Raw genomic sequence first — 26706 nt, 5'->3', positions numbered from 1 at the left:
TGGGCTAAACACGAATATTCGTGCACTTCAAATTCTGGTTTTAAATATTTAAAATATTATTATTCATGCCATTCAATCCCTGTGCAGTTCTTGCTTACAAAGCCTTAAGGAAACATTCAATAAAATGTGATTTCTTTCAAGTTCTATGTGTTTTATGTGAATGTTTACTTAAGCTTTAGTTAAGAGACATGAACAAAAAAGGAAACTAAATGAACCATAATTATTTGGATGACAAATAATCGCCAGCGAAGACAGTGACAGTGAAAGACTTGCAACAGTTTTAATTAATAATGAATTGACCAAACCAAAGTTGTACACTTAACATAATGTAATTGGTCATGTTAATGAGGGTCTTGTTGATCCAGTGCTTTCTGACGATTTACACTAATCATTGTTTGTTTTATTTGATATCAACTCTCCTTTTTCAGTATATGCATCTATTTTAATAGTACGTGAAACATTTATCTGAATACACCAATAATCATTTCTTCTTTTTTCTTCTTCCAGGTTTTTTTATTGATTATGAACACAAGAGTGTAAACAGTGACAAAAAGCATCGATAATTTGTAATACGACCATTAGAAACCAAATCTTATTCCTTACCCGCCAGGCCCAAATGTCCTAATTAGGACTGTAAGAAATAACTCTTTTTAATATACCAATAAGCATTTCTAACATTGTTGTTGCATGACATTGCATTTATAATTGGGCGATTGTATCCAGTTGTAATCTCTGAAATGGGTTATATTTAAAACAGTTTTGTCAAAAACATCTTAACTTTTGGCAGTCAGATCCACTTATGAGTCACACTGGACATGGAGGGTCAAGTGGGGCACTTTGCATTCATTGTGGGACGAGGTATCCCACACAGGGCCAGATTTACTGACAGCTTGCTCCTGCGCAAACCCTCTTTTGCAGTTACTGTCAGGATTTACTAAAGACAGTGATAAATTAGTTCTGAAAAGGCATGGACAGTTATTTTTGCCTTGTCCATTTGTAGGAGTTTCTCTTTCAGATGCAAAATTTCATATTTCCCTTCTTGCATCCTGTAACAAATCTTTCCCTCGCGGGTCAAAATGACCCGAAGCCCTAAAATTATTATTAGTTTGTTTTGTTTTTTGTCCAGAAAGCTTATATTGTTTCATTTTTCTAATGTTTTTTCAAATTTTTTAATGCAATTTTTTTTCCAAGATGTTTTTTTTTTATATATATTTTTTTATGTACCTTTTAAATTTCTAGATTTTATCAATAAATAATATAATATAAGCACATTCTTCACATTCTTTCTACTGAAATTCAAAATAACTGATGCAATGTTCAATACATGCAATGACCAGCTCAAATCAGCTCAAAATACTTCACATTGGGTCAATTTGGGTGTCTCTGCCGACCTCCTTTGGGAAAATAAATATATATATATATATATATATATATATATATATATATATATATATATATATATATATATACAGTGAGGAAAATAAGTATTTGAACACCCTGCTATTTTGCAAGTTCTACCACTTGGAAATCATGGAGGGGTCTGAAATTGTCATCGTAGGTGCATGTCCACTGTAATAAAAAGACATAATCTAAAAAAAAAAAATCCAGAAATCACAATATATGATTTTTTAACTATTTATTTGTATGATACAGCTGCAAATAAGTATTTGAACACCTGTCTATCAGCTAGAATTCTGACCCTCAAAGACCTGTTAGTCTGCCTTTAAAATGTCCACCTCCACTCCATTTATTATCCTAAATTAGATGCACCTGTTTGAGGTCGTTAGCTGCATAAAGACACCTGTCCACCCCATACAATCAGTAAGAATCCAACTACTAACATGGCCAAGACCAAAGAGCTGTCCAAAGACACTAGAGACAAAATTGTACACCTCCACAAGGCTGGAAAGGGCTACGGGGAAATTGCCAAGCAGCTTAGTGAAAAAAGGTCCACTGTTGGAGCAATCATTAGAAAATGGAAGAAGCTAAACATGACTGTCAATCTCCCTCGGACTGGGGCTCCATGCAAGATCTCACCTCGTGGGGTCTCAATGATCCTAAGAAAGGTGAGAAATCAGCCCAGAACTACACGGGAGGAGCTGGTCAATGACCTGAAAAGAGCTGGACCACCGTTTCCAAGGTTACTGTTGGTAATACACTAAGACGTCATGGTTTGAAATCATGCATGGCACGGAAGGTTCCCCTGCTTAAACCAGCACATGTCAAGGCCCGTCTTAAGTTTGCCAATGACCATTTGGATGATCCAGAGGAGTCATGGGAGAAAGTCATGTGGTCAGATGAGACCAAAATAGAACTTTTTGGTCATAATTCCACTAAACGTGTTTGGAGGAAGAAGAATGATGAGTACCATCCCAAGAACACCATCCCTACTGTGAAGCATGGGGGTGGTAGCATCATGCTTTGGGGGTGTTTTTCTGCACATGGGACAGGGCGACTGCACTGTATTAAGGAGAGGATGACCAGGGCCATGTATTGCGAGATTTTGGGGAACAACCTCCTTCCCTCAGTTAGAGCATTGAAGATGGGTCGAGGCTGGGTCTTCCAACATGACAATGACCCGAAGCACACAGCCAGGATAACCAAGGAGTGGCTCTGTAAGAAGCATATCAAGGTTCTGGCGTGGCCTAGCCAGTCTCCAGACCTAAACCCAATAGAGAATCTTTGGAGGGAGCTCAAACTCCGTGTTTCTCAGCGACAGCCCAGAAACCTGACTGATCTAGAGAAGATCTGTGTGGAGGAGTGGGCCAAAATCCCTCCTGCAGTGTGTGCAAACCTGGTGAAAAACTACAGGAAACGTTTGACCTCTGTAATTGCAAACAAAGGCTACTGTACCAAATATTAACATTGATTTTCTCAGGTGTTCAAATACTTATTTGCAGCTGTATCATACAAATAATAGTTAAAAAATCATACATTGTGATTTCTGTTTTTTTTTTTTTTTGATTATGTCTCTCACAGTGGACATGCACCTACGATGACAATTTCAGACCCCTCCATGATTTCTAAGTGGGAGAACTTGCAAAATAGCAGGGTGTTCAAATACTTATTTTCCTCACTGTGTGTGTATATATATATATATATATATATATATATATATATATATATATATATATATATATATATATATATATATATATATATATATATATATATATATATATATAATAAAACGTGCTGTTCCACTGGGTCCTAAAGTCAGTTCCTTCAGTATGCATTCAGATACACGTGTAGACATGTAAAATAATATTTTGGTAAAGCTTTACCAAAAACATTTTGGTTTTAATTTTAATGTTGTTTTTGTTTTTTTCTGTGTACTGAAGCATTCCTCGCATTCCATTCATTTCTAAGAGGGTCAAATTGACCCGCGAGGTACATATTTGTTACTTTTTGTAATTTCAACCACATAAACTCCTAGAATCCAGTAAATTTTATAGCATAAAACAATGTGTGTGTGTGTGTGTGTGTGTATTCGTGGTTTAAGTGCTACAAAAGTCCCAAGGTCTTGGACCACTCCGATGAACAGTAAATGTTTTAAAAATGAGTTTCGGGTCAAAATGACCCGAGGGAAAGATGAGGGTTAAATGAATCATGTAAGGTGATTTACTAAGGTTTGTGCTAGTCAATTTACTGGCATTTCCGCCATTAACCAGACGCGAATTTGTGCTGCTCTTGCTAGTTTGCGTTGGTCATTATGGAAATGATCCGGGTGCGTCTGTGTTCGTCAGTTCATTCGAGTCGTCAGTAGATCACGCGTCTGGGCATTCAATACATACTGCATACTACTTTAAAAAAATAGTAGGTTGTATTCTGCGGGTGATTCTGGTAGTAGTTATTCTTCACTGCACGTAAAGCCAACCTTTAAATTGCACAATGCTAGGTGTCTTCTTGAGTCAAATCTGCATTAACTTTGCATGATGCAGCCACTTACACAGAGATTGATTGGTGAGTGCTGGTGTGTGATATGGATCTGTAGTATGGATTTTAGTGGTGGTTACATTTAAAGTACTACATTACCCACGCTCCACTGCTGTTCTTTTCAGCCTACAGGCCTAAATACGCCCACCATGCATGCGTGTGTGAGAGGTTAATTAAGTGTTGTATGTGTGTGTATTAGAGCATAATGGCTCCACCCATGTTAGTTACAATACAACTTTTCCGTTTTTCCCAGAAGGCATTGTTCTGAGCACGCTCTGAACGGAAAAGGCAGAGTCCCTTTCTGCAACAATGGCTGTCAACATGCACACCAAAACACACAAACATGACATGTAGTTTCCTGCATTTTTGTAACCCCAAAAAGTGTTTTTTCTCATGAGGGGTCAGAGGTCAACTGTACATCCATGTGTTTGGAGAGAGTGTGTATGATTGCAGGCCGTCCAAACTAAGTACACACTTCTTAAACACACACTTTTACACAGAGATTCCGGAAAATACACTGATAATCGTTTGATTTTGGTTCATTCACACTGCCAGTGATTTTCTGAAATCTATGCGTGCATTCACACACCTTAAAGGATTAGTTCACCCCAAAATGAAAATTTCCTAATAATTTACTCACCCCAATGCCATCCAAGATATCCATGTCTTTCTTTCCTCAGTGGGAGAGAAATTATGTTTTTTGAGGAAAACATTTCTGGATTTTTCTTCTAACAATGACCTTTCAACGTGATGACGTAGTTCCCTGTCCGTTTGTTGATCAGCTCAATCTGAACTATTGAAGGTAAAAAGTCTATAAATTATATATTTTTCTTAAAATGACCTATCGTTTCGCTAGATAACAACCTCTTCTTCAGCTGTGATCGCGTACAGCCCGTTTAAACACTTCAAAGACTTTTGAAACTGCATTGATTTGGACTTAAAAACGATGGTAACCAATGAAGTCCATTGTTAGAAGAAAAATCCAGAAATGTTTTCCTCAAAAAACATAATTTCTCTCCCACTGAGGAAAGAAAGACATGGATATCTTGGATGGCATTGGGGTGAGTAAATTATTAGGAAATTTTCATTTTGGGGTGAACTAATCCTTTAAAGATAGGTGACATCAGGATGTTGACGTTAAGGTTGCTTATGATCTGCGATTGCTCTCGAGAAACCACGCTCGTACATTTTTTTTCTGATTCGATCATAAACTAGTGGATCGCGTACCGTTCAACTAAGCTGGTGATTGATCTCCGCTTCAGCGTCATCACTACAACACACCCCTTACGGCATCTGTCCTGCCTTTCGTTCACACAGAGAGCGTTCCGGGGCTGATCCCAGCAATGTTACTAGGTCCCCATCCCAGGATCAATCCCGGGATGTGTTTGCGTTCACACAGAAGGCACTCCAATTTTATGGCAATTTTCTGGGATCAGCGCTCTGTGTGAAAGGGGCTTAAACAAACAGGACAACAAACTTCCACGGGGGCCTCAAGATCATTTAAAATAAAACAAAACAAGCATTAAAATAAGCTAAAACAACTCAAAAAGGTTGAGATAAGGTTTCCTGCAACAAAAACAGCCATAATTGTTTTTTTTTTCGTGATCATATTCCACCTTCTCTGATTCCTCGGTTTTGTCTGGTAATGCTACTCATGCCGAATTTACACACTTTAAATCTTTAAACGGGCTGTTTTGCTGCTGTACCTTTAAGATTTCTACTGAGAAATGATCTATGTTATTATTGTGTAACCTTTCCGTAGTGGAGAGGGCTGAAGTTCCTAAATATTGAGTAATTGTTGTGTAAATGTGGGCAGATTTATGTAAATGACCTCGTTGTTGTGATGTCACAATCGCAATGATTTCTGAATGAGCTGTGCCGTTTACATTCTGTCTAATTGTGCATGTGAGTATTATTTAACAGATATTACTTTGAACAGGATGATAAATTAAGAAATAGCTCTGTGTGTGTGCGTGTGTGTGTGTGTGTGTGTGTGTGTGTGTGTGTGTGTGTGTGCAAAATCTCTCTATTTCTCTCTGTAATTACAGACCATAAAATTCCAATTATGATAAAACCCCACAGACGAGGATTCTAGTTTATGTAATTGCCTGTGGGAGCACGTTTGTTTGGTGATGTTTATCGCCAGCAAGGCTTGTATGTGTTCATTTGTATAGTTTAATTGTGCTTATTATATAAAACGACTCTGATCTTGCATTGATTGCTGGTTGTAAGTATCCCACCCTCCTTTTTCAGTGACAGATCGTCTCTCTAAATGTATCTGTCATCTCTCTGATAACCAAAACAGTGCTGTGAGTTTGTCAAAGATGAAGCCTGAATGAATTTCCTCATTCATCGCCTGGGTTTTTTTTGGTCTGTGACAGATTTTTAATTTTAATAATTTTTTTATGCAAACGCTTTTTTTCTTTTTTGTCCTTTTGATATGTAAATTGTGTTTTGTCTTGTGAATTTATCCTTCTGTGTTTTGTTGTTTTCCAGAACCCCAGAAGTCTCACCTCTCCTCTTTCACAAAGAAATTGATGAAATTTCCTTCCCCGAAGATTAAAAGAACTCCATCTAAGAAAAGCAAACAACTCCAGCCAGAGCCTGCCGTGAAGACTCCAGAGAAACCCGTCAACAAGGTAAAGCAACTCTACTCTTTCCCTTTGAGATCTACAGTTACTCTACCATAACTCTACAGTAGTCAGTATTAACTTTCCACTAACTCTATAGTTACTCTACTGCTGCTCTTCCACTGTAAACATTACCTTTCCACCCTCTTACCTCTACAGTTACTCCAAACTCAACCCTCTCAACTTTACAGCAACTCTACGGTCGCTCTACATCAGTGAACAATAACTCTCTACTTTCAGTTCTGCAGTAAATCTGCTGCTCTACCACAGTAAACATTCACTTTCCACCCTCATATCTCTACATTAACTCTACTAACCTTCTGCATCAGTGCACATTAACGGTATACCCTCTTAACTCTACAGCAACTCTAGTGCTGCTGTCAGTGAACATTAACTCTATGCTCTACTGCAGCTCTATCTCTGTGAAGATTATTTCCACATCTTTTTAGCTGCAGAATAACTCTAATCTCAACTCTACTGTAACTCTGTTGCCGCTCTATTATCGCAAATATCAACTTTCCATCCTCTGTAAATAATATGAATGTCTTTTAACAGAAGGTGAGTCGATTGGAGGAACAGGAGAAGGAGGTGGTGAGCGCTCTGCGTTACTTCAAGACGATTGTGGACAAGATGAGCGTCGATACAAAAGTTCTCCAGATGCTTCCTGGTTCAGCTAGTAAAGTTTTGGAGGCCATATTGCCTCTGATGCAGGTAGAGGCTCGGGTACAGCACAGGTGAGAGGACCAGCACAAACTATGGTTTTTCAACATGTACCATGGTAATACCGTGGTAATCTTTAAAATATCTTCAGGTACCATATTAAATAGAGTGGTATATGAATGGATTTTACAGCTTGCATGCAGCCTCTCTCCATTATTCTCCCTCTCTCTCTCTCCGCAGCTCGGCAATGTCCTCCTGTCATAACCGCGTCTATCAGAGTTTGGCGAATCTCATTCGTTGGTCCGACCAGGTGATGCTGGAGGGCATCGACCTCGACGACAAGGACACCGTGGCAACCGTCACCACGGTGATCAAAGGCGTGCTGGATGGTGTGAAGGTGAGGGGATGAGATGTGCGTTTGTGACAAGGTTAAAACAACACTGGCATATTTATAACTGGAGTGTGTGCGTTTGTAACAGGAGCTGGTGAAACTCACAATAGAGAAACACGAGCAACCGTCGCCAACGTCCCCCAACAAACCAGCGCCTCCTGTGACCAAAGCTGAGAGGTACAGTCATAAAGGCCCATATGGATTTATCAGGTTTGCATAGAGATTGTGCATAGAGACTCTCTCTCTCTTTCTCAGTGTGTGTGAAAATCCTCTAACTGAACGAGAGAAGGCGATCCTGAGTAAGACCACGCCCATTGTCACGCCCACTGACAGCTTGACTGACATGTCAGAGGAAGAGGCTCCGCCCAAACCTCCTCTACCAGGACTCAAACTGGCAGAGCACAGGTATGACAGCGTAACTTGGAAATCTGAAGTTGTTGTTTGTACTTTCAGAAAACGAAAAGAAGAAACTGATAGATTCTCAAAACATATTTTTAAAAGACATATTAAAACGATATTATTCTGGGTTCATTTTTCATGCTTGAAATCAAAGACTTGAGTCTGTTGCATTGTAGGATTCGCTGAATACAAACTGAAAACTGCAAGCATAGTGAATGCTAGGCTAGTGTGCCATTCCAAACTCAGACCTTCATTTTGGTTCTGTCTCAAATCATTTGATACCTCACTGTTTCCTTTACAGCCGACAGATTAAGGTAAATTCGCTTGTGTGTAGTGTGTAGGATGCATTGATGAGGCGAACATCAAGTATACTTTAGGTGTGCGCTGTAGTGTATCCTCAGGGAGTATAGTAGCGTGCAGTGAGTAGTGAGCAGTATGTAGTAAATTTAGTGATGGTAATTTACGTCATGCATTATTTAATTCTACTTTCTTCCACAAGTAAGTATCTAAATATATTTGAATGAAAACACATCCGATACACACACACACACTCATGTGACGGCATCATCTCTCAAAGGCGTTTGGCTTCCGAAGCAGAAGTTTTTTCATTGACTTTTTGTCTGTAATTAGAGACATGCAAGTAGTAACTGTATCATACACACTTTCTGTGAAGGGGAATTACAGATGGTTGTGAGTTATTTTTGCCGTCTGATGATAAGAGATGTGTTTGTGTGTGTGTGGAGGGTGTATGAGATCGTGTTAGCTATAGACTTTAGTCAGAGTACATGGCATACTTAATTTAACATCAACGAAAACAAGCTGTAGTTCATTCAAAATATCACACTTCCTAAGGTCACATTTAATTCTAACTAAGTTTTGCAATGGAAATGTGTGTAAATGCTCATTTTCAATAAATTATGTATTAATAAATGGGCTGATATTTAGGCATTTCATGATTACCACAATTTCAAGTCATTTTTATATGTGATTTCAGTTAATATAAGGTAAATAAATGTTAATTTAATGTTAATATTTAAAGTACATTTCATTTTGCATCAATGAGTCTGGATTTTATTGCCTTTTTTTAAAAATGTCTGATAATCCATATGCACAGCTATTTTTTATTTAGGTTTTTTTCTGCTTTTAGAAGCAACTCAATCAGCATTTTTATAAACCACCTTTATAATAAAAATACTTTGCATAGTCAACAAATAATTTAACCCATTTAATTGCCAATATGTTTTGTCCTAGGCTCTTTCTCGTTGTAAATGTGTGTTTTGTGCTCATATTTTAGTGGAAAACCCAATATTAAATACCTGATCAAGTGGAAAACTCTGAATATCTGTACAAATTTCAAAGTGTTTGTCAGTATATCTCTATTTTAATATATAACATCGGCCATCAGCCACCCTGCGCTCTAGATTTTGCATCACGCCAGCCATTGTTGAACCCACAGCTCAAGATATTAAAGGAACTGTACTTCCGTCCCTCTCAGCCTGAATTAAATCTGGCATCTGCTCTAATTAATGTCTCTTTGTTTGTTTAGCATTTCAACCACTGTATCTGTTTCTCTCTCCATCATCTTTGTGTCCTTCAATCACACATCATCTTTGTCTTTCTGCATTTTCTGGTTTTCATCCATTTTTTTTTTTCTGGAAATGTTTGTTCATCTTCTTCCTCTGTATTCTGTGATCGATTGGTTGTCATGGGACAGGAACAGGATGCAGTTGTGCTCCGATCCTGTTGCCGGGCAGCGGAGGGCCACGGCGATGGAAACGTACGTTAGCCAATGGTGTACTCCTGTGTGCATTTTGACATCACACAGTTACACCCCTCGGCCTCTCTGATTGGACGGTGGCCCTTACCTGCATGTGGTTGTGTGGCATTGTGCGTCCAATTGGATTGCACGTAGCAGAGTGACGACCAATCAGAGGAAAGCCTGATTGCATGGCTGACCAATGAGGCATAGTCTATAAATCCTAAAAGAATGTGAATGGAATTTCTCAAATAATTTGCCGTCAATCTTAAAGGATCCTAATGGGGATAATTTTGAAATAAATAATTTCGAAGTTGTAAAGAAAACAAAGATTATTGGAATATAACATTCTCTGTTATTAGTTTGATTTACTAGCAACTAGTGAAAAAATTTTCTTCTCCAATTTTATTCCAGTTTCCAATAGGAATATCATAATTCTCAAAAGAATATTTCTTTAATGCATCAAAAGAGAATTTACAGGATCTTTCAGATAAAATGAAACCCGATAAATGTTCAGTGAGATGAAAGTGTTCCTAAAATCCTGTAGGATGGGATTTGATTCTTAGAATATTCTAATTTAATCCTTTTGGATCTGAAATAGAAATAGTTCCAAATTTTAATACAAATTCCAAATGGAATCCTGTGCACATTCCTTCAGGATTTTTGCCTAGAGATGCATCCCGCTCTAATCCTTCCCACTGGGTGTTCTATGATTAGTTTATTCTAATGTTTCCATGGTTACCTGGTAGAGCTTCATTGAAGTGAAGAATCGTCAGGGAAACCCAAGATCCGAACTCACCGCCCACACATTCCACTGCTGTGCTACTTTTATGTGTGTGTTATGTGTGAGTGTGTCCAATTAAATTCCTGGCTAGACCCTCGCTAACTGTGTGTAGACTGTCTGTGCTCGTTTCTTTTGACCTTGTTACATTGTTTGTTTCATACTTGTGAACTCATTTGCATATTTATGCATATTGTGCCCATAGCCCGCCCGCTCTGCCTCCCAAGAAGCGACAGTCGGCCTCCTCCCCCACGCGTGTTGCCGTGGTAGCGCCGATGAGTCGAGGATCATGTGGTCTCAACCTGCCTCCTGGAGCTCTAAACCAGGTACGGCTCCTGATCACGGCCTTTGAACTTTGACCTTTTGTAACAACCTTAATTTTGTTTTTCTTAACTTAAAAGTGAAGTATGTAATATTGAATGGTGTTTGAATCGGTATTTTTATTGCTAACTGAAACCATTGAAAGCATTTTTGTTAATTGAAATAAAGTCAAATAAAATACAAATATTTGATAAAAACTAAAACTAAATGAGAATTAACTGAAATAGGTTTAAGCTGAAGTACTTAAATGACTAAAATTCAAATAATAACTATATAGAACTATATAGAAATATTAGTGCTGTCAAATCGATTAATCGCATCTAGCATAAAAGTTTGTAAATATATGTTTGTGTGTGTGTGTGTGTATATACAGTGTATATATATATATATATATATATATATATATATATATATACACACACACACACACACACACACACACACACACACACACACACACACACACACACACACACACACACACACACACACACACACTTCCATACATACACACACACACAAACTCACACACACATACGTATTTACATATACACAGGTAACTTTTATGTTAGATGCAATTAATTGATTTGACAGCACTAATATCTAGAAAAAAATAAGAAATATAGAATTTTATAAAACAAAACTAATTAAAAATATTTTTTGAATAATTTGAAAAACAAAAAATTAATAAAAAATCAAATAAAAAGAGATTGAAAACAATCAGTGGAAACTGATATAAATAAAGCTCATTTTTATATTGTGTATTTTAACATGATTGGAAGTGCTTAAAGTCCAGAGGATTCCTGTACAACATCAGTGTGATGATGGTGTTGTGGTTGCGTGTTGTGTGTTTAAAGCAGCAGGAGTTTGATGTGGATCTCCTCCAGCGGCGTTTCTCCGGCGGGAGCCAGTCGTACGGTGGGGATTCGCCTCGTCTCTCTCCCTGTAACAGCATGGGAAAGCTCAGCAAGTCCGACGAGCAGCTCTCTTCACTGGAGCGAGACAGCGGGCAGTGCTCTCGCAACACTAGCTGTGAAACACTAGGTAACACACACTTTTACACTGTTTGGTTTCTCCCTCCATTTCTGTCTCCTGATGGAGTTTGGGTTCCTTGCCACGGTCACCTTTGGCTTGCTTAGCTGGGGTTTAAGACACTTAATATTCATTAATATCATTGATTTTGACACTATCAGATATGAACAAAACTTTAACTGAATTGAGCTCAATGTCTTCTGTAGAGCTGCTTTATAGCTGAATCGAATTTGTGTTCATAATTGAAAATTTTTGCAACATCGACACTGTTAAATTAACTAAATCAACGTGAACTGACTATAGCTGAATAATATCACTATTGTATTCTGAAGCGCTACTTATCAATGAATTGAACTCATTTCATAATTGATGAAGTTATTGAACTGAAGTGAATCAACTTGTTTTACAGCAGAAAGTTTGCATCGTTTTTTTTATTTTCCTGTTTATAATTGTGAATCCGAATTGTATAAAGAGCTACATAAATAATGACTTCACTATTATGAATGTTTGAGTAAAAGTTGAGGGTTTTTTTTCTATAGAGGGATACGATCCTGATTACGACTTCCTACATCAGGATCTGTCCGTCTCCGACCCGTTACCGTTTCCCACCGGCACTGGCAGCAGTCTGAGCCCTCTCCCAGAATGCCACGGGGAGTCTCCGTCATTAAGCCCCGCCCATGCCCCGCCCACCCACCCGCGTTTCAGTGCTCCCGTCACCAATCAGGCTTCCCTGGACTACTGGACTCCGCCCCTCACACCTGGACAGACCAATCGCGTGCATCCACCCGCCCTCCCCCAGAAGAAGCGACGATCCGCACCCATCTTATCAGCGTACCCTCTTTACGAGCGCCTCCCATCGCACTACGATAACCTATTAGAAGAGGAGCAGCCCACGCCACCGTTCCCGCTGGTGACGCCGGTGTCGCCCCTTCCTCAGGTCAACGGTGGAGACGAACTCTCACAGTATACGGATGCCGACAGCCCGCCGCCGCTGCCAGAGAAGAAGGGCAAACAGAGTAAGAGGAAAAGCTGCACAAAGTGATACATTCGCAGTCAGAAGAAATTAGATTTTTAATGAATGAGTGAATCTCTTGAAATATCATCCAGGAACACGCCTGGGTCTTATTTCACCCCAAAAGAAATACATAAGATATTATATTTTGATTTTTTTTTTAGGATTTTTATGCATTGCCACATCGTCACATGACCCTTCAGAAATCATTCTAATATTCTGATTTGGTCCTCAATTGTTATTATTGTTTGTGCTTGTTTATCAATAATGTTTCTTATTATTATCAATGTTGAAAAAATTGCTGCTTGCTTAATATTTTTATGGAAACTGTGATGCATTTTATTTTATTTTTTTCTCAGGATGAAGCAGCACAACTGTTTTCAACATTGATAATAATCAGAAATGTTTCTTGAGCAAATCATCATATTAGAGTGATTTCTGAAGTATCATGTGACACTGACGGCTGTGATGATGCTGAAAATACAGCTTTGATCACAGGAATAAATTACGTTTTAATATTAAACTAGTAAACTACTTTAAATAGTAACAATATTTCACAATACTACTGTTTTTACTGTATTTTTGATTAAATAAATACAGGCTCGGTGAACACAAGAGACTTGTTTAAATGATTAATTAATCTTTTGACCGGTAGTGTATACAGTTTTCAAAACCAAGCAAATGCCTCTTTTTTTTTTTTGTATGTTCAACTATGTATTTTTCTCTGTAGTTCTGCAGTACATGCAGTTTGTGGAGGATTATTCGGAGCCGCAGCCGTCCGTCTTCTATCAGATGCCGCAGAACGAGAGTATTTACGAGCAGCGGAGGAACAAGCGCTTTCAGGAGGTTTACGGCTTCAACGACTCCTACAGCAGCTCAGACTCTGTGCACGAACCCGTCCCACCGCCAGCGCTACCTCCCAAACAGAGACAACTGGTGAGTTATCATCCAACGCATGTTATCAGTGACCTGTGCCTGAGGGCATTGAGCATGGAGCAGGTCAAAGGTTAAGCTCCGAAAGGTGAGAGGTCAAACTGAGGTTCTTTAGATTAGGCCACATGTGACTGGTCTGGTGGGACACGTCAGGGTCACTGTAAAGTCAAGTGGAAAACACGGATTAACAATGTTTTTTTGTAAAAGAGTTACAGATAAGATTAGATTCTTAACCAAACCGGAACTGTAGGGAATTTCTGCCACAGCAAGTTACACTTGATTTCAATGCTCCACTTTAGTAACTACATGTCAACTAACTCTCATTAGAGTATTAGTAGTTAGGTTTGGGTTAGTAGATTAAGTTGACATGTACTTTAAAGTTGCTCATAGTCAGGAGAATGTCTGTCTGGGAGCATCAGAATAAAGTGTTAGCAGAGTTTTAAAGCAGACAGTCTACTAATGCTCTAATGCAGGGCTATTCAATTGGCGACTCGTGGGCCAAATCCGGCCCGCCAATCACCTCCATCCGGCCCGAGGGCACCCCCGCCTCCCTCCCCCTGTTTTTGCAGCCATGTATCGATCCAAATTTTGGGAAAACGTTTCTCAGGCCAGTCGGAGCGCTTACAGAGCTGTTTTTGAGCATCAGTCGGCTTTGTTTTTTCTGTGTTTTTTGCTTTGCGTTTACTTCCGGTCCTGGACACCATTATTAAACAGCACTGCGACATCCAGTGAGAAGCATTATAATTTGACACACACCTCTGGTACAAACCACAAATCACTCGATGATTAAACTAGTTTTAAATCGGATGAAACAGCCTCAACATTCCCAACAAGACTGATGAGGGAAACAGGAGAAACATGGTGCCATGAACGAAGTTAAAAGACTTTTACTTCACCAAATCACCACCCTTATTTACCATGAATTTACTGTAGTAACACTGACCGTATTTACCATGGTTTGGGCAGAAATGTGCATTTTTATATTAAATACTATGTTATAGTCATTTATATTGCATTAGATTTATTTGGTAGGTAGGGGAATATAATTCATTTTTGTTATGAAATGATGGCAGTTTGTTCGTGAAGATTTGTGTATAGATTTTACCTGTGTTTAGGCGTTTTTATTATATAACGTATAGATTCATAATATCATAATATCATTTGACAGTGGTAGCGAGTAGCCATGCATGGTTTTACCTGTGGTCAGCAAGTAAGTCTCACTGTCAGAGTATTTTAATTTATGCCTATAATAATTATAAATAAAATAATTCTTACCAATAGCTATGAGCTTATATAATTCATATATTTGTTCCAAGGAATTATCTAGTTTTTACTTTTTAGGGTTACTTTAGCTTATTTATTAAAACTGTTATATATATATATATATATATATATATACACACACACACACACACACACACACACACACACACACACACACACACACACACACACACACACACACACACACACACACACACACACACACATGTTGCCTTTAAACCAGCTTCTACTTTTTTCCAGCTGAGTTAATATAACTCTCTTTGCTTTTCTTTCTTTTTAACCTGATTTCTTCTTCTTTTCTTTCCTCTGTCTCTCTTCTTCCTGTTCCATGTTTCTGTCATGTGCTCTAGGCCTCCTATACCTCTCCTTCTTCATCCTCCTCTTCCTCTTTTTCAATTCTCCCTCCTCCTGCTGGGCTTCTGGAGGAGGCGGAGCCTGCTCTTGGTCTCAGCCTATCAGTGTCTAACTCCTTCCTCAGTGGCCACGCCTCTTTGACCACACCTGTGGTGAGTGAGCAGTTTAGGAGTGGAGTGAAAACAATTAAGAAGGATTTTTTTTTTTCCTCTTTCGAAATTTTAAGAAGTTAAGTGTGTTAAGAAGAAGTGTAAGTATTTCAGGGCTAGTATTTAATAATAAAATTAATATATATACAGAATACACAGAATATAACACGTTTGTTATGTACGTCTGCATATGTATCATCTGCATTCAGTGTGTTCTGGTCATTTTGTGTGTGGTTTCGGCACACATGTGCTCTTCATATGGTTTTGTCATCATTGTTAACATGTTTCCCTGGGGTGGTTATTAAACCGCTGTTCAGATGTGACTTAAAGATTATTTATGGAGTTTGCACGTCCACTTTGCCCTTTTGGGTTTTATTTGGTGACTTTTGGAACCAGAACCAAAGCTGAATTAAAGTTTAAGTCTAAAATCTTATCTAATCTTAATTTATCTGATTATCTGGGTTTAAGGTTTAAATCCATGGCTTATCAAAATGCTGTTTAATCTTCATGTAGCATTAAAACTAAGATCACGGCTGCCCCTCATACATACATTATTTTATTGAGTAACTCTGGCCTCCAGTTGCTTTGGATTTCACTTTCTAGTGCTTTATTCGACACTTTTTTTTACTTTTGCTCATTGCATCAAAGGTGGCTTGTGTAGTCAAACTTTTGATTGGCATAAATTTGGCCTATATTTTGTACACAAAAAAAGGTGAATTATTTCATATCTTTTTATCTCTAGAAGTTTTTTGCCGAATTTTCTCTCACAGCTCTTGCCACGTTTCATGTATCTCACGATAACTTATGAAGAGTTGTGATATTTTGTCTAGAATTTCAGATTCTACTGTTGATAGTATCATCCATAGAAAAAAAAAAGATGTACGACCAGACATGACATGTTTCTAGCATCAAATTTTTCTGTCCTCACTGAAAGTGTGTATATTAATAGCTTTAAAAAAATGCTATGATAAAGATGCTGAAAGAGTCTGTTATTGCTATTGTTATTATTGTTTACTAAAACTATTAAAATAATTTTTCATTGAAATAAATCTAAAATAAATGATAAATATAAGAAGAAATTATACTTATATAAGTTGAAGTTAAAGTACTAAAGTTACTAAATCTGAAATAAATAGAAATTTAAAGGGGTGGTTGAATATGATTTCACTTTTCTAACTTTAGTTAGTGTGTAATGTTGCTGTTTGAGCATAAACAACATCTGCAAAGTTACAATGCTCAAAGTTCAAAGCAAAGGGAGATTTTTAAGGACTACAACAAACGGCTGGTAGAGACTACATGACATTCCTCCTGCGTTAGTGACATCACTAACCCTATAATTTATATAAACTCCACCCCCTGAACACGATTTATAGATTATCAAGACAGAATATGCTAATCAATGACTAGAAGATTACACATCAGCAACATAAATTCATCAACTAACCATTCAGAAATGTCCTGTTGCTTCTACATGTTGTCACTTCTTCTTGAGTCTCTCCATCATTGTCTGAATCCGGTTTAAACATAAAAGGCTAAACGTTTTTGAAATTTTCAGTGCATGTGTGTGTGAGGTAAAAGGACACAAGCTGTTGAAGCTCCGCCCCCTGTGTCGGGAGCAGCAGCTCATTTGTATTTAAAGGGACAGACACAAAAACTTTGTGTTTTTGCTCACCCTCAAAAAGTGACGATTTTAACATGCTGTATAAAAATATCTGTGGGGTATTTTGAGCTAAAACTTCACATACACACTCTGGGGACATCAGAGACTTATTTTACATCTCGTGAAAAGGGCATTATACCACTCCTTTAAGATAATTAAAATTGAAATAAAAATCTAATATGACTTAAAGGAACACTCCACCGTTTTTTGAAATAGGGCTTATTCACCTTCTTTCCTACATTTAGATAGGTGGGCAAATGCATTTTTGTCTCAGTGCATGTATTGTTTTAGTTTGACAGGGTCGGCGCTAGCTTAGCTTAGCATAATGAATGGAATCCTTTGTTGCCAGCTAGCATGTCCTGAGTAAAAGACAAAACAAAAACAAAAAAACACCTAATTACTTCTTGTGGCCTGCGTATTCACAACGAGTACAAATAGCGATGCAGATTAACACTAGGCGATTTCCTAGGCAGATATTGACTTATATATTAAGGACTATATTAGGGGGAAGCACAGGCGAAGCACTGCTACTTGGGTGTGATATCTATGCGCCCAAGTAGCAGTGCTTCGCCTGTGCTTCCCCCTAATATAGTCCCAAGTCAATATATCTGCATAGGAAATCGCCTAGTGTTAATCTGCATCGCTATTTGTACTCGTTGTGAATACGCAGGCCACAAGAGGTAATTAAGTGGGGTTTTTTTATATATATATATCACTTTTACTCAGGACATGCTAGCTGGCAACAAAGGATTCCGTTCATTATGCTAAGCTAAGCTAGCGCTGACCCTGTCAAACTAAAACAATGCATGCACTGAGACAAAAATACATTTGCCCACCTATCTAAATGTAGGAAAGAAGTGAATAAGCCCTATTTCAAAAAACGGTAGAGTGTTCCTTTAAGCACATAACAAAATAACTAAAACTTTCAATTAAAATGAAAACTGAAAATATAAAAATAAAAGCTAACTCAAAATATTAATAAATACTACACAGGTTGTTACCGAGATCAGCAAGCTGTTATTTGGAGTGTTTCTCCCTAGTGATGAGTTTTTTAAACTAGTTTGTCATGGTAACGGAATCTGGGAATTGTGCTGGAATGTTCTGTGCTCTTGACCCCTGACCTTAGAGGTCAGAGAAGCAGCAATATGATGTTTATGTGTGTGAGTGAGTGAGTGTGTGCCTAAGGAAAGACTGAACCATTTCGTTCAGTAAAGTGTGTGTGTGAGGCAAGATTGTGAGGCTCCATATGTATTTTTCCCCCCTCTTTCTATCTCTTTTCCTCACTCCCTCCTCTGAGTCTCTGTGGAATGCTTACATTCCAGAATGTCACAGATGGAATAGAATGGGGGAAGCTCTTCCCGATCTCTCCGGGAAACATGTTGGACCATGTTTGTTGAGCTGTGTGTGTGTGTGTGTGATGGGATGAATTGGAATGTTGTTGCTGGTGTTCCAGACGAGTCCCTGCAGGTGTTTTAATCCCTCTAAGCAACATCCGGAAGTTCCGCCAGGATTTGACTTGTCCAGCGTTGTGTTGTATTGCCTGATAGAGTTTGTTCTCTCTTTAGCGGGTGGTTACTAATTTAAACTCGCTGTCCTGCTATTTTACACAGAATAGAACATATTTCCATCTCCGTTCTCCTGTCTTTTCCCTTCTTTTCAGATTTATTCCAAATACTTCCTCTGATTCCATCTTTCCTCTCCCATTTCTTCTCTTTTCTTCTGTTTCCACCAGTCGCAGAGTTCTGACCCGGTCGGCTTGACCAATGCCGGCAGAGCTCTAGATGGTGGTGGTGTCTCTAACGGGTCCTTGACCAGCTCTCTCGTCTCTCTGGCCGTCTGTCTTCCTTCTGAGTCTTCTCTTTCTGACTCGCTTCTTACCTCCGCGGTAAACACACACACACACACACACACACACACACTCAAGAACACACACACACACATTTCAGTAATCATCGGAATATGGGCTTCTGTTGTTTTTAAATAAAGTAAATAATAATAACTAGTCCTTAATAACCATGTTTTTGCAAATAAAACATTTATTTATTAACTATTTTGGTAACACTTTACTTAAAGCCTTTATGTATAATAAAAAAGGCATTAATAATGCCTTGTTATGCACCTTATAATACATTTGTATGATCTTGTGAATAATTGTAACCACCATTTTTACAGCTTTATAAAGTTTAATTCTTCAAAACACATTACCAATTTCAGATTTAACAAAGAATCTACGAATATTTATTATGCATTTTAATTTGGGTTGCGATTATTTCTAAAAAGATATAATGCATTATAGCATGCATTATGAATACATTTACAATGCGTAAAACATGAAGGCTTTATGTAAATTGTTACCACTATTTCTTCCACTTAAGACGTCCCCAAAAGGAGGTGCAGTTTTGTCTGAAAAGCAGAGATATTTTATAAACACACATGAAAAATGATACTTTGTCAGCTTTTCCTGAAAATATAATATGGACTGGAGCATTATATCCACTTCCTTATGAGTGTTTTATTGTAAAAAACAACCAAAAAAAAGCATTATGCAAGAATGTTATATTAAGAAAATATTGTAAATGTGTGTGCATCGATGCCATCTAGTGGTAAACATATTCTAAATGTCATTTCTGTGTCTTATAACTTTGGTTTTCAGTGAAAAGTCTTGAGTTTTCTGAGTGAAAAAGATAGGTGTGCTATTGCTTTTTGAAACAGATTGGAAAATTTTCACATTTGGGACAATAAAATGGGGTCCTGGGCAGTGTTATTTGGATATTAATATACTATTATAGTTTCTGTTAATATTTTGGATTAGATTCTATTTTTCTATTTTCTGTTTTCATTTTATTTTAGTCATTTTGTTGTTGTTTTTCTTCATTTTTGCTAGTTTTGAATAAATAAAAATCTCTATATAGTTTTTAGTTTTGTTTTTTACAGAGCCCGTAAACTTAAGGGACATGATGATGGAAAAATTATGTTGGGTTCTTATGTTGGGTTCTTGCGCCAAATTTTTGCATTCCCCTGAGAAAACAAATGTTTTTTCCTTCATTCTCATATGTTTTTCCATCACCATGTCCCTTTAGGGGTCCGGAAGTTTTAGTTAATTTAGTACTTAGAGAAATATTGCCTTTGCCACTAACTGCAATAAAGTTTTTTTTTCAGCTAATGTTTATTTTATTTAAAGTAATGTAAATGCCTTTTTTTATGCGTTTAGATTTAGGGAACGTTTACACGACGACAGTGTACCAAAAAAGGAAAAGTTTTTCCTTTGCGTTTTTCGCGTACAGATGACAACGTTATCAAAATGATCCCCATTCACACGAATCCGCGAAAATGACATTATTATTCATGCCAGGCCAGTAGTTGGCGATGTCACTTTTTAAAGAAACACTACGCGCCTATATACTGAACACGTAATACTCATGCGCATGATGTCACCGTTTTCGCGAATTCGTGTTTTTGTAGTTTACACGGAAACAAGAACGGTATTGTTTTATAAAAAAAACTTGCACTTTGAAACCCGTTTTCAAAAGTTTGTGTTTTCAGGCGGCCAAAACACAGTTGTCGTGTAAATGAACGGCCAAAATGCGTAATGTTTTACAGTTTTTACTTAAAATCAGTCATGTAAACAGGTACAATTTAAAATTAAAAATGTAAACTCTTTTTGTGCATTTAGTGGTATTTTGCACAGGTTTACTGTATGTCGTGAGACAAACCATGTGGAGCTTAAACAATGTGTGTATGAAGGTGAATATTGGATTCCTGCCTGTCCCAGTTGTGACGTTTGTCCCTGTTGTTATTGCTATAGAGTGAAAGTGTTGATGAAGGTGGCGAGGGAGAGTATGTGAACCTGTACTCGTCCACACAGGCTAACGGAGACAACACACACCGCACTGTAAGTGCCCATGTGTGTCATTGTGTTAAGGTGTGTGTGTGTGTGTTTGGAGTGTAATTATATTTTTTTTAATTCTTTAGGACACCTCTTCATGTGATGATGTGCTTCAAGACCACACCCCCCACATACCCACGTCCAATAGCAAGGAAGCGTTGTCTAAGGACAGGTATGAAATCAGGTCTTTGTGCTTGTGTGTTGTGCTTCGGGCCGGTCAGAGATGTGTGAATATGTGTGTAATGTTTTCTCTCGCTCACAGGCCGAAAGAACCCAGTCATGGTCAGATAGATGATGTTGATGAATTATCCCTCATTGATCATAATGACATTATGGACCGCATCACGCTCAAAGCAGAGGTAATAATGCTCTTTCGTAAAGTTTCATAAACTGTACAAAACCTTTATTACACATCTTAAACCAAAAGCCAGGAACAATGTAAACCTGGAAATATTAGGATTGATTGATTGATTGATTGATGCATTTCTGCTATTTACTTTTGCATTTGTGCATTTATTTTGTATTTATTTTCTCATTTTTACATTACATTTTTTGGTCTATATAGTTTTTATTACGTTTAAGTTTGTTTTGTTTTAGTTAATTTGGTATTTCAATTTAACTAAGTGAAAATGAGGAATGTTGCCTTAAAAAATATTTTTTTTACATATCATTTTATTTCTGTCAATATTTATTTTATTTCAAGTGCTTATTTATGGTTTTAGTTAACAATAATAACCCTGCTCCTGGGTCAAAATTAATAATAAATAATAAAGTAATAATAAAGTCATTGAAGTTTTTATAAAGATTTTTTTTTTTTTTTTTGGCTATTCCAAGTTTTAAACTATTTCCTCGGGTAGAAATGGGGGTAATGTCTTTAAAATTTGAAAACTCATTATCCATTAACGAGTGATAAGTCATGGAAATTAATGTAAAAAGGATGGGAAAAATAGTTTAGCATTAAATTAGTGGTTACTTAACAGATAATAAAACTGTAGAAGTACAAATAGTATGGAAATAGAAAATCAGATAAACATAATTTACAAACTATTGCTGCACGATTAATAAATTGAAAATCGCAATTTGTTGTTGTTTAAAATAGAGATCACGATTCTGAATTAACAAATAAACAAAATAGCATGTCATTTACTAGAGGTTCTGGCAAAATGTTAATTTCTGCAGTATATTTAATATGAATATTAATGTTATCATTCATTTTAATTTAATTAATAAAAAAAAAAAGATTCAATGAATCACTCATAAAGACTTCACTTCATTACTGGATAAATCAGCGTTTTTGAACGAATCTCTTGATTGAATAATTTAATGCGAATACATTTTTTTAACAGTCACTTGTCGCCACCTACTGGTGTAACGATGTCATTGATACACTCGTTATTTGAAGCGCCAAGTTACTTTCAAACGCTGATTTACTCTATTTTGATCGCTACTGTAGACATCAGTGTTTATATCTGAATTATAAACTTTTTTAATCCAAGCACTTCTGAGATCATGAAGCAGTTTCATACGTTTACATGCTTTCTTTGGATCAGAACGCAGATCTGAATGAACCGCTGTGATCGTGCTTGTCAAAGGTGTAACAGACACAGGAGAATCGGTTTCATTAACCGTGCAGCTCCACACACTTATCAAATATATAAATATGTAGACATGAAATATTGATTTAAGTTAAAAATATGTTTCATAATGGTTAAAGAAAGAGGAATCAGAGTGATATTAGAGATATTAAATTAGCTGGAAATCTTTAGCATGCATGCATTTGATGTGCTTTTGATACGGTCAGAACTGGAGTGTATTGCCTCTAGTGTTTCGAGAGTAATTCTGTAGTGGTTGATGGTTGAAGTCTAACACACACACACACACACACACACACACACACACACACTGGTGCAGTGCCACGAGCTGAGCTGCAGTAATAACTCTCTCTCTCTCTCTGATAGAATGATGATGGTCCTGATGTGAGAGCCGGTTCTGGTGATATACTGTTAGTTCACGCTACAGAAACAGACCGCAAAGGTAATTCACATCCTTTCTTCATATGAAGATTGTTCAGTACTATGCATTTGTGTGTATATGTGATGTTCTTTGTTATAGTGTGCAATTTAGCATGTGTGTTAGATTGATTTATTCCTACAGTATCTGTGTGTGATGGAGGTTTGCTGTATATCTCGAGTGTGTTTTAATTGTTTTCCTCTGTTTGTTGTAGATTTGGTGTTGTACTGTGAGGCTTTTCTCACCACCTACAGAACCTTCATAACACCAGAAGACCTCATTAAAAAACTTCACTACAGATATCCTTTCAATCGCATGATCTGTTAGTAGCAGTCGGTCTACATGTGTGTGTGTGTGTTTCTTAACTCCGCTGCACATACACACGCTTCTGTCACAGTCCAGACACCTTCAAGAAGCGTGTCAGTAAAAACACGTTCTTCGTGCTGGTGAGAGTCGTGGATGAACTCTGGTGAGTAAATGCATTGTTTTACACAAGGATAAAAACTACTTAGAGGTTAGCTAAAGGGAATACATATATACATTAACAATGTTGTGAATATATATTAACTATGTTGAAGCTATTTAAGAGGAATATATGTTTTTAATTTTATATTATATGTGCCACAAACACAGTTTTGGGACTTTCAGAAACATTAGCACAACTGTTTTCAGCGTTGATGATAAGAAGAAATGTTTCTTAGCAGATCGGTTCGTTCAGACGATTTATTCAAGGAACTTGATCAAATGATTAATGAATTAAGACATTACTCAGTAATGTTCCCAGATGTTTCTTCTTGTGTCTTTTGTTTGTAGCGAAATAATACTGAAATAAGGCTTTTTCTAATTGAAGAGCTATTTAGTGTATACACTATTGAATATATTTAGCACTTTTTTAAAAGAAGTCTCTTCTGCTCATCAAGGCTGCATTTATTTGATCAAAAATACAGTAAAAACGGTAATATTGTGAAATATTTTTACAATTTAAAATAACTGTTTTCTATGTGAATATATATTAAGATGTAATTTATTTCTGTGATCAAAGCTGTATTTTCAGCATCATTACTCCAGTCTTCAGTGTCACATGATCCTTCAGAAATCATTCTAATATGATGATTTGATGATCAAGAAATATTTCTGATCATTATCAATGTTGAAAACAGTTGAGCTGCTTCATATTTTTGTGGAAACCACAAATAGAAAGTTCAAAAGAACAGCATTTATTTGACTCTGTCCATGCTGAATAAAGGTATTAATTACTTTCCAAAAAATGACCCCAAACTTTTGGATGGTATTGAATGTGTGACTGATTGTTCTCTCCATCATGTGATGTGTGTGTCAGTCTGGTGGAGCTGACCGAGGACATCCTGCGGCAGTTGATGGATCTGGTGTTTCGGCTGGTCTGTAACGGGGAACTGAGTCTGGCGAGGGTCCTGCGAAAGAACATCCTAGATAAGGTGGAACAGAAGAGGCTCCTGCGGCACGTGCACACGCTCAAGCCTCTCGCCGCGCGGGGCGTCTCTGCCAGGTAAAGGTCAAAGTTCAGGGGTCATTAGGTATATCTCATCTTTGCACGTTCGTTTTGTGTTTAATTGGCTCTTTCTCCGAAGGCCCGGCACGCTGCATGATTTCCGCAGTCATGAGATCGCCGATCAGCTGACGTTGCTGGACGCAGAACTCTTCTACAAGATCGAGGTGACAAACACAGACGGTTTTATTTGATGTGATGATGGATTTTTATTTATTTGTATTTGTGGGTGTAAAAATGTAAAAAGTGACGCACAATAACCTGTCGTCATCTCTGTCTTCAGATTCCCGAGGTGCTGCTTTGGGCAAAGGAACAGAACGAAGAGAAAAGTCCAAATCTGACCCAGTTTACAGAGCACTTTAACAACATGAGCTACTGGTACATATTTACTGATACCCGCTACACCCTCAGTGTAACATATGTTCCCTACATGTGCATTAAGGGCCCTGTGGTTTCTGCCATGGTAAAATCACAATGGCAGAGTTGTAGAAGTGGGACATTTTGGATAAATAAATCAAAAGTAGGGCTGAACACTTACTCAAATCACAATATCTACTACTGTTTGTGAATACTTAAGCACAAAAGACTGGTGATTAAATATAAGGTCTGCACACTTTTACTTCAATGTTTTAATTTTAACAGTAAACTGATTTTTTTTAGCTTTTATATAAAATTTTTCCGTTTTTTATTTTAATTTTAGTTATAGTGATTTTGTTTTGCGCTTTTGTCATTTTTATTATTTTTTTATATTTCTATTTATCTCTAATTTCTTTATCAAATATGAAGTCTGCACACTTTTACTTCCATGTTTTAATTCTAACAGTAAACTGAATTAAAAAAAAAATCTTTATATGCTATTATAGTATTTGGAATAAGCTTTTATTTTCATATTTTCAGTTTTTATTTTTAATTTTAGATTTTGTGCTTTTTTTTATTTTATTATTTCTCTTTATCTCTAATTTAGTCTGCTCACTTTTACTTCCATGCTTTAATTTTAATAGTAAATGGATTTTTTTTAAATAATTTTATATACTATTATTATAGTATTAATCAGTATTTTGAATAAGCTTTTATTTAAAAAAAATTACTTTTAGTTATTTTTGTGTTTTTTCTATTTATCACTAATTTATTTATAAAATATGAAGTCTGCTCTGCACACTTTTACTTCCTTGTTTTAATTTGAACAGTAAATGGAATTTAAAAAAATAAAATGGAATTTGGCGGGGAAAAATTAAAACTGATTTCACAGGGCCCAAAAATTGTGAATAATTTCCCAAAACAGCATTCTCGACTCTAAATGGCTGGGTTTACACACAATTTACCAACAAGGAAAGTTGTGTAACAGTTCCCAGGCTTATCAAAGGAGCACTTCTGAGAAAAAAAACTACAGTTTAAATTTATCATCAACAAATTTTAGCTCTTAAACATAATGCAAAACCTGTGGATGTAAATTCGACATGTTGTTCAGATGTTAGTTTTCCTGTATCCAGCCTGAATTAGCTGCGGTGTGGACCACACATGTATGAAGATCGCTTTATAATCTGGCTATGGAGGACTGACTGCACACTATAACCCTGTATATCTACATACTCCCCATACTCAGTATTTGTGTACTCAAGTGTAATTCCTCCTGTCCACTAGGGTGCGCTCTATAATCATCCAGCAGGAGAAAGCTCAGGACAGGGAGAAACTGCTGCTCAAATTCATCAAAATCATGAAGGTAAACCACAGTTGACTAGAGTAACACACAGATACATGAGCACTTCCTCTACTTTCTGAGTGATTTAATGTTTTCATCTGGTCCGTAGCACTTGCGGAAACTGAATAACTTCAACTCGTATTTGGCGATTCTCTCGGCGCTGGACTCTGCACCAATCAGACGCCTGGAATGGCAGAAACAGACATCTGAGGTCAGTCACACCAACTGATTAAAGTCTACACGTCCTCCTCACTGCTAAAGTTAGCATAACTGAAGAAAATCATTCAA

The 26706-nt window shown here is 37.1% G+C and overlaps 1 protein-coding gene across 12 annotated transcripts in view; it reads left to right on the top strand.

Annotated features, from left to right (window-relative positions):
* The window catches only part of rapgef1b (Rap guanine nucleotide exchange factor (GEF) 1b), a 46295-nt gene that overhangs the window by 15732 nt on the left and 3857 nt on the right, over nt 1–26706 (top strand). The window contains exons 2-24 of one of the 12 annotated variants that reach the window (XM_084136757.1): nt 6433–6575; nt 7122–7300; nt 7467–7623; nt 7706–7794; nt 7873–8022; nt 9731–9793; nt 10759–10879; nt 11735–11918; nt 12446–12922; nt 13649–13854; nt 15486–15641; nt 19031–19183; nt 21104–21190; nt 21271–21356; nt 21447–21543; nt 23143–23218; nt 23409–23496; nt 23574–23663; nt 24534–24719; nt 24802–24886; nt 25003–25097; nt 26361–26439; nt 26528–26629. In XM_084136757.1, coding sequence (XP_083992883.1) covers nt 6433–6575; nt 7122–7300; nt 7467–7623; nt 7706–7794; nt 7873–8022; nt 9731–9793; nt 10759–10879; nt 11735–11918; nt 12446–12922; nt 13649–13854; nt 15486–15641; nt 19031–19183; nt 21104–21190; nt 21271–21356; nt 21447–21543; nt 23143–23218; nt 23409–23496; nt 23574–23663; nt 24534–24719; nt 24802–24886; nt 25003–25097; nt 26361–26439; nt 26528–26629 — 3149 coding nt within the window. Of the gene's footprint in view, nt 1–6432; nt 6576–7121; nt 7301–7466; nt 7624–7705; nt 7795–7872; nt 8023–9730; nt 9794–10758; nt 10880–11731; nt 11919–12445; nt 12923–13648; nt 13855–15485; nt 15642–19030; nt 19184–21103; nt 21191–21270; nt 21357–21446; nt 21544–23142; nt 23219–23408; nt 23497–23570; nt 23664–24533; nt 24720–24801; nt 24887–25002; nt 25098–26360; nt 26440–26527; nt 26630–26706 lie in introns of all 12 variants that reach the window. The other 11 variants (XM_084136756.1, XM_084136752.1, XM_084136759.1 and 8 more) reach the window with 11 other exon arrangements.

Source organism: Abramis brama, assembly GCF_963993115.1.
Source record: "Abramis brama genome assembly, chromosome: 15".
Classification (NCBI taxonomy): Eukaryota; Metazoa; Chordata; class Actinopteri; order Cypriniformes; family Leuciscidae; genus Abramis; species Abramis brama.
The sequence above is the reverse complement of the archived record's forward strand: the minus strand, read 5'-3'. Positions and strand labels throughout refer to the sequence as shown.